At 42.7% G+C, this 14,144-nt stretch overlaps 1 protein-coding gene across 2 annotated transcripts in view; it reads right to left on the bottom strand.

The window, feature by feature from the left end:
- Positions 1-2,499: 2,499 nt before the first annotated feature.
- The window catches only part of galnt2 (UDP-N-acetyl-alpha-D-galactosamine:polypeptide N-acetylgalactosaminyltransferase 2), a 93,370-nt gene continuing 81,725 nt past the window's right edge, over positions 2,500-14,144 (bottom strand). The window contains exons 5-16 of one of the 2 annotated variants that reach the window (XM_036956100.2): positions 13,922-13,989; positions 13,317-13,382; positions 11,954-12,075; positions 10,604-10,691; positions 10,028-10,115; positions 8,916-9,019; positions 8,058-8,184; positions 7,106-7,198; positions 6,790-6,873; positions 6,401-6,545; positions 5,847-5,966; positions 2,500-5,553 (exon numbers count right to left, since the gene is read on the bottom strand). In XM_036956100.2, the coding sequence (XP_036811995.1) occupies positions 5,398-5,553; positions 5,847-5,966; positions 6,401-6,545; positions 6,790-6,873; positions 7,106-7,198; positions 8,058-8,184; positions 8,916-9,019; positions 10,028-10,115; positions 10,604-10,691; positions 11,954-12,075; positions 13,317-13,382; positions 13,922-13,989 (1,261 nt within the window). In that variant the 3' untranslated portion in view covers positions 2,500-5,397. The remainder of the gene's footprint in view (positions 5,554-5,846; positions 5,967-6,400; positions 6,546-6,789; positions 6,874-7,105; positions 7,199-8,057; positions 8,185-8,915; positions 9,020-10,027; positions 10,116-10,603; positions 10,692-11,953; positions 12,076-13,316; positions 13,383-13,921; positions 13,990-14,144) is intronic. The other variant, XM_036956101.2, reaches the window with a different exon arrangement.

Here is a 14,144-nt window from a genome sequence, read left to right as displayed (position 1 = left end):
AGTTTGAATCAGAACTGCTTTAGTTTAAATTCTCAGGTTGAACATGTATGATTTACAATTTACAATAAGATAAAATATGACAGTTTATTTTATTGCCCAGCCATGTATTAGATATATTCTCAGTGCCTTTTACATAGAACATCTCCTTTTCTTACCAGGCATTTCATGCCAGTATCATGTGGTAACTTCAGATGACTTCTGCAGAGAATATCTAAAAAATATATAATTTATTCAAGATGGATAAAACAAAAGACAGTTTACCATCTGTATAGTGCATCTGTGTTCATGAAATTATTTTCTCACTCCATGATTAGATAACTAGGTTTATAGTTCAACCCTTACAACATTTGGTTCTTTAAAGCAATCTACTAGAAAAGACAACAGACATAAACTATATCAACGGCCAAGTCATATCCAAATCCTGAGGCCAGATATTATTTTTTTTTAATCATCATTGCCATTTATCATTTCCTGGAATGTCTTTGTGTCAATCTGATGTCACTGTAATTCCCTAGCTTCTAAGAGGCAATATTAATTTACCATTGCTCTGTAAAATTAATGAGGTCAGTTGATTGACAGCCCACTCAGTCTATTGCCACATGCCATCTTCTTTCCTTCTGGTATTCGGTGGCAGGTAGCCGTTAGTGTTGGGCCAATAACTGAAAGGTTGCCGGATTGAATCCCAGAGCTGACAAGGTTAAAAAAAAAAGTGTCGTTCTGCGCTTGAGCAAGGCAGTTAACCCACTGTTCCCCGGGCGACGAAGACGTGGATGTCGATTATGGCAGCCCCCACCCACCTCTCTGATTCAGAGGGGTTGGGTTAAACGCGGAAGACACATTTCTTTTGAATGCATTGTTACACAACTGACTAGATATCCCCCTTTCCCTATTTACTGCTGTTTTCAGACCCATAAAGCATATAGAGCGCCAATACCATGGTACTGGTACTGGTACTGCACCCGCCTCCACCCGTAGCCGTTAATGGACAAACTGAGACTGCATGCAAGTAAGTTGGCTAGTCAGGCAGCCCAATGCCCATTGGGTCCTTTTTATAGTTAGTAAAAAGCCAACACATTTTGTGAATGTTTTTCATTCAATACAGCCTCCACTCTGCATTAGTGATCAAGACTGCTGAAATACATTTTAATAAGTAATCTAGAAATTTTGGACACCATTTGTTAGTAATTTCCATTCTAAAACACAGTGGAAGATTACGATATGTTAAAGTGTAATGACCGTGGCAAGAAAATAACACGTCTTCTGTAGGCCTATGGTGCACTCTGGCAATTGAAAGTCTAAAGTTGGGACCTGAAGATGTATGATTGAGACACTCAAGTAAATTAACTTTGCCGACCTCAGGGCTTCATTATTCGCTATTAATAAAAAATACAATAAGGTGCTATCAAAATACTGTAAGAAATTATAGATAATAGGTCAGTAGAAAAGTTGTCAAGACTAATATTAAGGGTAGTTGGTAAAATGAAATCTAGTTCCAGAATGGTGTATTTGACAGTGTACTAATAATATGTAAATAGCTCATGTAAGCTGGACCAAACTTCCTACCGTATCAGATGAATTCTATACAACACACAAACTGCAATGTATGACTGCTCTGGGAATGTTGTTGAAACTGCTTCTTGTCCTGTGTGTTTTTCATCGGTGGAGGAAAAGTGATTGCTGTATCGTGCGTGTTTGTTATTTCTCCTCATTGAGTGTGTATGTAGCCTATTGTAAACCTTCCCTCTGTGATCTTCATGTTAACAGTACACCACCCTGATGGACTTTGTGAATCGTATGTATACCACCTGAGTTTACACCATGTTGCTAATAAATGTTCACGATTTTATACACCACCAGTGTCAAGAGTTTATGTAGGCTCCCTTAACATTATACACCTTCTAAATGATACTTTTAGATAGTGACCAATATGGGCATACCACACTAGCACCCCCTGTGGGCTAGGTGCATGTCTAATGTGCTGTGCTGTAGGTAGTAGTGGGTGACAGATGGTCAGTTTAAGGCTGCTGAGTCATCAACTAATGTATGTTACATTACCCTGGGATGTGATGAGCATTACACATTAAGTACAAACCATTTAGTTCCCACTGGCCATGTGCATGCAACGAGCTGGACCTTAATTCCATACACACAACCATTTGATCTATACTGTAGCTCCCGTTGCACGGAAATCGAAACGCATCCATTAAGTGGCATTATTTTTTACACACGCACGTTGGAGAGCTAGAGAGGTGTGTGTGTGTGTGTACACACACACACACACGACTTAACAAGTATGCTGTCCAGAATGGGCAGATTGGAAATCAGACACCGGATCTCTTTGTTAGAGGCCTTTTCTGTTCCCTGAGAATGACTGCATAGCAATGAGAGCATTCAGGTCAGGAAAACTGATTTGAATTGTTTAGTTACAGCCATCATTACAATCCAAGCTTCATTTCTCATTGCATTCCTTGAAGACTTAGCAAAGAAAGTCCACACCTCTTATATAAATGCATTTATTTAAGTGAATCATTTTTCCTCATTTAGTTGAATTTGCCATAACTATAAAACAATGAATTACAAGCGCTGTACAGTAGACCAACTCACTAGTAACTGCTGTTGCTTACAGTATGTGTATATAGACAAACGTACTGTATATACAAAGATATACACTTAAATGTTACCTCCATGCTGCCTCCCTTGCCACTGATTTGAATCAATCCAATTTTCCTACAGCAGTAAATAGAGGAACAAACCGTATTCAATATCCCAAATTACAATTTCTTGTGATCAATAATTTGGTTTCAGTCATCATTTAGTCAATGCACGTCCCTCACCTAAACTTGAATCACAAATTGTATTGACAATGCAAATCAAATAAGTAAATAACTTTGGCACATTGTGCTATGTAAACATTTCATCCAATTAAAATGTGGCTGTAATTCTACGATTTTTTTCCCTCCGTAATTCCTAAAGTGAACAGCAAACTTCATTTTCACACAAGTCTTACTAAAAAGGCTTTATTCAATACTTGAACAACCGTTGCCACCATGTAGACAATGTTCACACAAGCAATCCCATTTAGTACTGTAGGCCTCCCTCTAACCAGCTGAACTTTCACATTTGAATTGTTACAATTGACATGATCTCTGAAATTGTTACAATTTCAACAGTGATGTGATGGCAGACAGCTCATACCATGTGCAACTTGTCATAATCCTACTAAACCTCTCTCACATGGGCGGTTACAACACCCCATAGTCCTGCTCACTCAGATCTCACACTCTGAACTGCAGATACTGCAGGTAAAAAATGGGATGTTACCTCTATCCCCTGCTCCACACCTCTTACTGTGGGATACCTCATCTCTTTGGCATTTTTGAAATGCAATACCTCCACACAAGTTAGAGATGGGAGCTGTTGCATCTGTTTTGTCGTTGTGATGCTTGTTTCTATACCGATGGTGGTTGGAGTCTCCCTATGTATACGAAGGTTTGACCAGAATGGTGTAGAACAAAGGGATATATGCATATATATAATGAGGGCTCACAAAATACAGACAGCAAATATTACTGAATAATTAGTAATTTGCTATTCTAGAATAAATTAATCTATTGAAATTGGGGGCATCCCAACCGAGACAAACAATGCCATGTCAATGGATGAATCTTTGCTTTCGTAAGTCGTTATAGGCTCCTTTGGCCATCACATTAGTGGTGGGTTCCGCTGCCCCTCAGAAACGAACAGTAACGTTTAAAGTACCACATAAATCACAAGCTAATGTATTAACCCAATCAGAATACACCCGAAGCAGATGCGAGCTAAATGCACAACAATGATACTGAAATAAGAACATCTTATTGCTTTTCTCCCTTGAGTCCAGTTAACTATAGCCGAATGACCTGCCCTCCTTTAAGAAACCTGTTCACTAGCGCACAAAAACACATTCCCCTTTACAGTATGATGGATATCAAAAAAGGCAAAGACATCATTCACAAAGCATGCGTGCAATGTCGAGACAAACAAAAGGACAGAAAAAAAGACGCTCAAGTATTGGTACAACATGCAACACAAGGCCCTCCCATGTAAATGCTGTCTTTGTCGCTTACCTCAGATGAAGTGTACTTTTCTAAAATGGCAAATCACAAATAGTGACAATAAGGACTCCAATGTACTGTACTGTGTGTGAGAACATTTCAAGAACACTTCTAAGAATGGAAATGATGGTTCCAACATTACCCTGTAATAAACTCTTTACTAATTTGTATGAGGTTGTTACCATGGTAACACGAACACTGAAAAGGGAGAAGGGGAAAGAAAATCGATACCGTAAGTAGATACGTTTTTACTCACAAGAGCACAGTCAAGCAACGAGTATAAAGAAATATCAGTTCAATTTACTGTGTAACTTAGTTGATTATTCTACAGTATAATTGAACAAAAAAATATTAAATGTCTGTTACAAATGAATCAATAAACTTGGGACACTACTGCTTTTGCAAAGAAAAAAATACATGAATGATAAAAAAAAATGTTTTCCATCCAATTGTGATGGGAAAAAGAAGGAAGAGTCGTAGCAACAAGTGCTACAATCTGATGACCCAGCAGCGATACATCCACACCCTCGACAACTCCTGGCCCCAAAAGTATCCATGAGAGAGACCCGCGAAGAGCACCCTTCTGATCAGACAACGCACCTTTTTACAACACGTGTGACAGGAGCAGGATGAAAATTCTGTATAATTGTAGAAGAAAAAAACGGATTTTGTTCTCTCCATCTCTTTACTGTTCACTCTGTCAGAACAGCCCAGCAATCAGTAGAGAGCGTTTCAGTGAATGAACAGTGCGTAGAGTCCTTTCCCTTCTACCAGCAGGACCTTTAAGGGGCCAAACCCAACTGAAACCATACCAAAACTATCAGCTTTCTTCCTGGGCCGTCTCGGTCTAGTCAGGGAACCTCTATGGAATACGTCTTTTACATTCAACAAAGATAGATTACTTGAGAGAGGGAAGAGGACAACAAAATAAGTCGCATCCATTTCAGAAACGCAGTGAACTTCAGTGGAAAGAGAAATTTTAAAAGAACACGTAAAAAAAAACAAAAAAAAACATCCAGAAAGTTAATTCCATTTCACCTGCATTAAGAAAAAGAACATTCACTTTCCAAAGAGCAGGACTAAAGATGAAACACTGAGGTATATAGTTGAATGGAAAGCATCATCATCCCACTTGGTCTGTAGTTTCATATCCTTCCCTCTGTGTGTTGTGGCCCCTCCGGGGGCCTCCGTCTGTCCGTCCATCTGTCCGTAGTTGTTGCTGGGTGGCTCTAGTCTATGTGGCTCCGGGGAGGAGAGCAGGAGGTGGTGGTGGAGGAGGTGGTGGTGGGGACACTGTCTCTCTCTAGAGTTGGAGGTTGAGAGTGAACTTCCACTGCTGGTTGAGGTTGGGGCTGCACACCTCCACTGTCAGCCCCCCAGTGCGTGCACTGTGGCTGTCCAGGCACAGGTTGCTACCCACGTGCCGCAACTTAGAGTTGCTCTCAATTTGCTCCCATTTCTGGAGACACACAAGGAAGGGGGATGTTGGGACATGGGGGAAACAAGGGTGACATCAGCCACAGGTTTGTATGTACTGTGAGTACTATAATCACTAATGGTTTCAATTGACAGTGAGTTTATGGTGAATTATCTACAGTGCATATCAAAAGGGATCATCCCAATCCATCATATTCCACGGCAAAACTAAATTGATGTTCTATTACCATGCTAACTGCCAGACTGAGGTGAGTCACTTTCATTTACTACTACTACTTTTTGATCGATCTGATCCGTGGTGCTCAGCTCGCTCACCTGTCTGCTGTCATTTTCCCTGCAGCCCTGCAGCTTGATTTGTGAGCCTGCGGTGCGGTCTACCACCGTCAGACAAAGGTCCATGTGCTTTACTGACTTGTCCTTGGTCAGCGCCCATTCCTGCGGACAAAGAGTGGGACACAGTGAATTTGCTACATTGGCACAGTTTAGGTACTCCTGAACAATTATACAGATCCACTTCTAAAGCGTTTGTCTTTGTCAAGTGTGAATATGTGACGTATACATGTTGTATGTTGAAAATCACACATATTTACACCAACAGTGGCTGGACTCCCAGAATCCCCTCCTCCAGCTTAGTATATGAGATCAATATGTTGTGGTAAGTGGGACATCAAAATGCATTTCATCAGTATGAATCGGAGACACCCAATCAAAGCATTAGTTGACTGTCCAGTACAATACCAACTCTTTGACATGTGCACTGTGACCCTCTGAAAAGCTGAGGCAGTAATTTATTTATAAAGTAAACCCACCTCATTGTGTTACCCAGCCCAGTGCACAGCTTGGTTATGTGTAATGGATCTGAGCAGTACCTGAGCCCTGAATGATACCTGATTTCCCCCAGCGTTGTGGCATTCGTAGACCCCCACCACTCCATCTGCAAAGTGTCCCAGCGTGTCTAAGCAGTTACCTCCCTGCTGCAGAGCACCAAAGGCAATGTCCTGATGGTCAGGGACCCTGCAGGGCCAGACACACAGCACAAGTCAAGGGGATGTCAAATCACAAGATGTGGGTATATGCCACCCACCGCAGTCTTTCCCCTAGTTTAATTTCTAAGTGGCAAGCAGCATAGGCCCCCAAACTCTGTTCTGCCTATATAATGGTAGGTTAAACAGTCAACAGTTATGTCTTTCCATTGAACTTTGTCCGTTTTCAAATAAATATATTGCTGGTCCACTGTGGTGGTGTGGTCTCTACTTACCGCAGCTCAGGGTACACGTTCTCCAGGTACCACTTGAATGGCTGGCAGCCCAGCCTCTTCTTCATTTCCATTCTGCTCTGAATGCTGCCAGACACACAGAGAGGAAACCCATGACTCATCTAATTACCAGCCATCTCAGAGAGACAGACAGCCGCAACATGACATCTGGAGACAACTGAGATCACTACTATAACTCGGTGTAGTACCTGACCTTCTGGAGGTGTCAGAAAAAGGGACATTTTGATATTCTATACAAGCTCAGCAGGGCAGTCTGCGATGCCATCATGGGAAGAACGGTGTCTGAAAGGACACTTACTTGCCATAGGGCACGTTTCGGGCCGAGGGCACAGCGGCGTAGTAGAAGTTCTTAAACTCGTCCATCCACACCTCTGCTGCTCGCCTTGTGTTCCTGTGGACGGACAGACACCACGTTAGAATACTTACAAAAATGTGTCCTTCCTGGTCCTTCCAGTCCTTGAAATAGTCACTGATCAGACCATTTCATGGTACAGTAGCCTCTGCTTGGACCTATTCATTTGATCATATCTATTATTTCTTCAATGAAGGAGGCCTGTCAAAATCATTTGAACAGGGCAAGAGAAAGTGATGAGGCGGTTCAGGCTTCAGAAAACACAGGAGGAGAGTGACAGTCCTCGACTATTTTGAGAAAAGAGCACACATCCTAAGACCTGGCAATCTGTGGGGTTTCCAGTGCTGTGTGACAGACTGGCAGTGAAGGAACGTTCACTCACTCTCATCGCATTGATGAATCACCCTGATGTGATGCATACTTGAACAGTGTTGACACTGCAGGGGTGAAGCCAAGATGAGAGCAGAGCTGAGGCTTCTTCTCTGACTGCGCCTCTATTTTAATGACTGCAGCTCAGCTAGACTTGAACAGCAGGTATTATGATGTGAATTTCAGAGGAATGAAACAGGCCCTCTATGGGCTACAACCGCAAGTTATGTCATTTGGCTAGCAGGTATTCACCCCGCCGCCTCAGCTTGAATTTCATTGGATCTTTGAGAACGGTAAAGGGGAAAATAAGGGTAAAAAACAAGGGTAAAGTTAGTGGTATAACTCAATTGCCAGTTGTTAGCCTGTACAGTGGGTATTCTTTATGACTCATATTTCAAAACCCTAATGTACCGTCATTCTGGTTGGTTGTTATATGACAGTATGTAGAATAGGTTTTTACACATATTGGACCGAAGAGGGCAGACTTTAGCCGAGTCTAAATCACATCACAGGGACAATCAATAGTCACCTAGCAAACACGGTGCCACTGCCCCCAGGAAAGGTATATGGGTGCTGCTTCCTGAAGACGTGTCCCACTCGACTGCAGGGAATGATCTCTAGACTGCCGCCACACTGCCACACGCGGAAAGAGATCTCTGCAATGTCCAAACACAAAACACACATATTAATATAACGGTTTATGGCAAGGTTTTAGAGTTACATTTCATTGTGATATAACTTCCCACGGTTGGTACCTTCAATGTCAATATTTGGTATTAGGATCCCCATTAGCTGTTGCAAAAGCAGCAGCTACTCTTCCTGGGGTCCACACAAAACATGAAACATGGCATTATACAGAACATTAATAGACAAGAACAGAACTACATCCATTGTTTTTTTAAAGACACACGTAGCCTACATATCACTACATACACACAAACTATCTAGGTCAAATAGGGGAGAGGCGTTGTGTTGTGAGGATGCTTTATCAGTTTTTAAAAAACTTGGTTTACTGATTATTTGAGCAATAGGAGATGGATCAGAGTTCCATGCAATAAGGGCTCTATATAATACTATACACTTTTTTTGAATTTGTTCTGGATTTGGGGACTGAAAAGACCCCTGGTGGCATGTCAGGTGGATTAAGTGTGTGTCAGAGCTGTGTGTAAATTGACTATGCAATCAATTTGGGATCAACACATTCTTTCTTATAAAAAGAAGAAGTGATGCAGTCCATCTCTCCTCAACTCTTGGTTAACATATGGACATCATAAACCAATCCAACAAAAGGGGATTGGGGCACACTTGGGGCACACTTCCTCTCCCATTCCCCAGGCACACAATGTCAAACAAGCTCAAGCGTTCCTAGTGTTCTGTGTCCTATTACCTAGATTCTCTCCGCCCCACACATCCATCATCATGTCGTACTTCCCCAGCAACTCAAAGTAGTCCTTGTCCATGACAAAGAGTCCGCCGGCAATCATGGGAGTCCTGAGAAAGAGGTAGGACCGAAAGTACAGTTCGTCAGGGTCATGAGACAAAACTGTGAGACAGACTAAGCAAAGTCAAGCCAAGTTTAGCTCTCCTACAGTCCTCTCATCAGCATGTGATGCACAGAGCCTGGCCCTGTAACCTGGCAGCAGCAGGGGATGTGGTGTCCTGTCCTCTGGCTGTCTGGAGGGAAGAATACACCACTTCTGCTCAGAGGCCATTTTGTTTTCAAAAGGAAGAAATACATAATGTGCATCTTGAACTAGTCTGCTGTTGTTCTCTCTTAAATTAACTTTTGGGAAATCCATGGATCTAGTGGAAGATTTCAAACAAAACAAATTATGAAAAATGAATTGTCATCCTTTGGATTAATTACCATCACCTAGCGAAGAGGAACAAAATGCATTTTAGGAAATTAAGGGCCAAATTCAAATTCTAGCCTTTGGATATCGATTAAATGCTGCCCTCTGTTGGTAAACCATGGTTCACTGAGAGAATGCATCTGACATTGGGTTACTTAGTTAAACAATCATTTCTGTGAGCTCATATTGATTGAACGAATCAACGTTTTTGCCCTCTCTTCTGATCTACAAGTGATAGAATTGCAGGAAAATAGGTCAATGTACTAAATCTAACCTTTAACAGCAATATCCCCATCAAATCTCTTCTCCCTTATCACCATACACAGTTTAAGACAAAGCTGGATAAGATGATACGAACATCTTCAATCACCTCTGCCTTTGTTTACTGCACTCGTCATACGGCACCGTAGATGTCTGGGACAAAACAGGACTTAGAGGCTCAAAGGCTCCGGGTCTTTTTGAGGAGCATTGGCCCGTATTCCCCAGAGTGCTCAGTTCTGACGCTGCACACTGATACTGACATCTAATGCTGCCTTCCTCAGCATCTCCTCCAGCAGGCCCAGATGCGTAGCTATGAATTATTAGTAGAGGTGAGGCTAGCAGGAAAGGGCAGCAGAAAGAACAGACAGAGCAGAGGGTGGCTTACTTGATTGGAGCAGTGGGGTTTCCTTGACGTGCCCTCCTCTGCTCCAGGGTCATATAGTCCCACTTGAAGACCAGGTTCCAATCAAATCCTAGAGGTGGAAAAACACACACACCAGGTACAGAGTCATTTTGACAACAGGAAAAAGCTGCGCTGGTTGTCAGATGTGATTGTATTCCTACTAAAACTTATATAACACAATGCCTATCTGATACATCACATATCTGTGGCATTCCCTCTATTTTCTTATGGCTGTACATAACACTTCTCATAAGCCGTATAGAATACACAACGACACAGTGTTAATGTTATCTGCCTATATCCTTGGACGAATCAATCAAATAGCTTCCATTCCAAAGGGCATTCCCATTTTCAAGATTTATCATGTACTTATTCTCTTCTTTGCTTTCACACTCATGCGCAGTCACAGCCAGCCAGCCACACACACCAAAAAACCTAGACATCTTTGGCAGAAGGTGACTTTGGGCACCGAGTGGAAAACTGCAGTGTGATTTTCCTAAAGGCCAGCCTGCCCTAGAGAGGAAAGGAAAGCTGCTGGCGTAATTGAGGGGGATTTACCTCCTTTGAGATCGGCCGAGGCACCTACGTACTGGAAGTTGTCCATGTTGATGACGTCGATGATGGGGGAAACAACTCGCGTTTTGTCCTGTTGGAGAAGTAAAGAGAGATTAAGATGGGACACAAAGATCCAGAGTGTTCCGCTAGATTTTGCTACATTCTTTTCCAGGCGGTCCACAAAGACTCCCAACATCCAGGCCCCTCTGCCACCAAAACTGTTAATTTTAACCGAAAGAAGCCACAAATTATTTTATGGGGTGGGCATGGGGGCAACAGAGGTAGGTGGTCTCTCAATTCAAACCAATTGAGAGACTGTCCACTGGATTTGAATTCAGCATTACTGAAGGACTGAAATATTCAGTAAAACTACTGCATCATTTCAATCCAGACACTGGATAAAAGCTATAACAAAGTTAGTCCAAAACAGATCTACGGCGAGTCAAACGTTTGCCCAAATTTGTACTTAAATATATAAGCCTAACGCAGCCAGAACACAAATAGATTTCCAAAAGGGAAGTGGATGATTTGCTGAGAGTGATATAATCAGATGGATTGAATCATTGCAGAGCTATTCCAAGTCTTTTGTTGGAACAACAGAACTACAGCAGTGACAGTGTTCCATGGAAGATTGGTCAAACCAACGGTGAGTTAGAGCTCATTAAATCATATTACTTAGTTTTTCCTAAACTGTGTTCAGACCTGACAGCAGTAAACAAGTGTTGAAGCCAAGTGAACACAGTAAAAAATCATGGAAAACTCAAGAGGGGTTGAAAGGCTGTGTTATTCTGTTTGTTTGCAAGCGCGTGTGTGTGTGTGTGTGTTTGAACTGTCCTTGCTGGGCAGGTGCCCAACAGGATGCACGTCCTGGTGCAATGCACTTGTTTGCTAGCGGAGGGTGCGGCAGCTCCTCCCCACAACTGAGTGACACGTACAGTAGATAATACTCTTGAAGCTTGTCGATATTGCATTCTTTAGCAACTAGTCATGTTTACCCTACCTGGCTGAACCCCAAACTGTCCCTCTGTCTGTGTATCCATTTAAGAACCTTGAGTGTGTCTAACGTTACCTGTGCTATTCTCAGCCCCTCTGAATCACCAATGTCTGTCAGTGCGTTTATCCACCAGTGTGTCTGTCTGTCCGTCCGTCCGTCTGTCATTGTGTGTGTCTGTCTGTCTCCCTGTCCACCTGCCCCCTGCCAGTGTCTGCATGTCTTTGTGTCTGTCTTCCTGCCTGTCTGAGAAATCTCCAGGTGCGCTCTCCTCTCTCTGTAAACACAACAACTCAACAGATCAGCGCAGTGAGCAGCACTCAATGTCAGGTGTGTGTTCTGTGACAGTGGGACACACTGACCTCAGCCACTCTCTCCAGCAGCGGTTCCAGCCAGTGTTCGTTACACTCGCAATGGCTGTCCAGGAAGGTGAGAACACTGGCAGTGGCAGCGTCGGCCCCCCTCACCCGAGATCTCATCAGACCTGTGGAGGTGTCAACAACATGATGTAATCTACAAATACACAATGGGCTATTCATGTGTGCGAGGCTCTAACTTCTTTATCGAAGTATACTTATTGCCCAACACCGGTTCTCTGAAGTTTGGGATGTGCATTTCACCAAAATATGGTTAAATTATTAAAGTGATAGCTGCAATGAGTGTACAAAACATTAGGAACACCTGCTCTTTCCATGACATCGTCTGACCAGATGAAAGCTATGATCCCTTATTGATGTCACTTGATCTATCCAGTGAAGATGAATTGGAGGAGAATGATTTTTAAACCTAGAGACAATTGAGACATGGATTGTGTATGTGTGCCATTCAGAGGGTTAATGGACAAGACAAAAGATTGCATTTGAACGGGGTATAGTAGTAGATGCCAGGAACACCAGTTTGTGTCAAGAACTGCAACACAGCTGGATTTTTCACGCTCAACAGTTTCCTGTGTGTATCAAGAATGGTCCACCACCCAAAGGACATCCAGACAACTTGACACAACTGTGGGAAGCATTGTAGTCAACATGAGCCAGCATCCCTGTGGAACGCTTTGACACCTTGTAGAGTCCATGCTCTGACAAATTGAAGCTGTTCTGAGGGCAAAAAGGGGGGTGGAACTCCATATTAGGAAGGTGTTCTTAATGTTTTGTACACTCAGTGTATTTAATTAGTAAGTTTTAATGGACTTCTGAAGTCATCTAGTATCTTTGCTGAAGTGCTAGCTCATATTAACTTTCTTTGATCCCGGGTTCGATAATTAAATTCATGCTTAATTGGTTGAAGGGGGCAGTGTGCGATTGTGGAGTTGTAAATGAGGTAATCAGTTTTGCAGAGATAGCGATAATGAACAGAGGACTGCAGCCAGGTATTTTTTGGCCCAATGTTCTTTCTATTGGACAGCACACAAAGCACTTTTCAAAAATATACTCTGCTTGTTACAAACTCTTCATTGTTCTGGAGTGTATATTTTCTCCCCGTTGGCCCCTATAAACCTGTTCAGTGCTTTTCATGAGAATTGCCCTAACAATCAGGACTCTGTTTAAACTCAACCCTTTCCTAGCCCAAATAATATTTCTCTGCTTTTACAACTGGCAAATCACTGATTAAGGTACATGCAGCGTTGGACAAGGTCAATAAAAATGGGATTCAAATACTATGATGAATGAAGCCTGACCACTCATTTCCAACTAACAGTTTTATTCCTTTTCCCATTTGTCCACTCACCTTCTCGGCGATCATTTCGAAGAACCCGGATCTTCTCAATTTTCCCCAACAAGGCTCCATCCTCCGCTGAACCACGAGACACCAAAGGTTATTAAAATAAACCATCTATATACATGTCAAAGAAACATCTATATAGGCCTTGTAATGGGTTTATGAAGACTTCATTCAGTTCTGTATCATATAAAGAGGGACCAAAGGTTTACGGAGTGGCCCAGACACTGACGGACAACAACTCTAGAACGACTCAAATATCAAAGTAGCTTCAATCTATCTCAAAACACTTTAATGTACAACAAGAGACCTTGATGAAAACTATGGAGGGAAATAAAAACACATATGATAGGCGTGATGTCTGTTAAAGTGTCTGGAGTGCACAGCCATCAAAGCCCAAGCAAGAGGCATGTGCCCTTAGGTTCGGGGGTCACCCAGAGTTGAGAGGGAGGGAGGCTCGACAATGGTTCAGGACAGGGGCTTTAGTTTACAGACTGGGTGGTGGGGGAGAGAAGGGCCTGGAACCTCTAAACCAGTGCCAGTACTGATCCAGAGTGACAGAGGCACAGGGCAAAAGAGAGAGAGTTAAGGCCACTCATCAAACAGAAACTCACGGTTGTCGCTGTAATCGTCCACCAGTATAATCTCCTTGACAAGGTGTGGGGGACTCTTCTTAAGAACACTGGAGTGGGAGGGGAGGGAGGGAGGGAGGGAGGGAGAGGGTTAGACATGGGTTAGTATCTCCAGGCCTAGCCTGTGTGTGTGTGTGTGTGTGTGTGTGTGTGTGTGTGTGTGTGTGTGTGTGTGTGTGTGTGTGTGTGTGGACCATTCTTGATA

This window comes from Oncorhynchus mykiss, chromosome 20, assembly GCF_057628025.1.
Source record: "Oncorhynchus mykiss isolate SJ-2025 chromosome 20, ASM5762802v1, whole genome shotgun sequence".
Lineage (NCBI taxonomy): Eukaryota > Metazoa > Chordata > Actinopteri > Salmoniformes > Salmonidae > Oncorhynchus > Oncorhynchus mykiss.
Note: the sequence above shows the minus strand (reverse complement) of the source record. Positions and strands in the feature narration are given on the sequence as shown.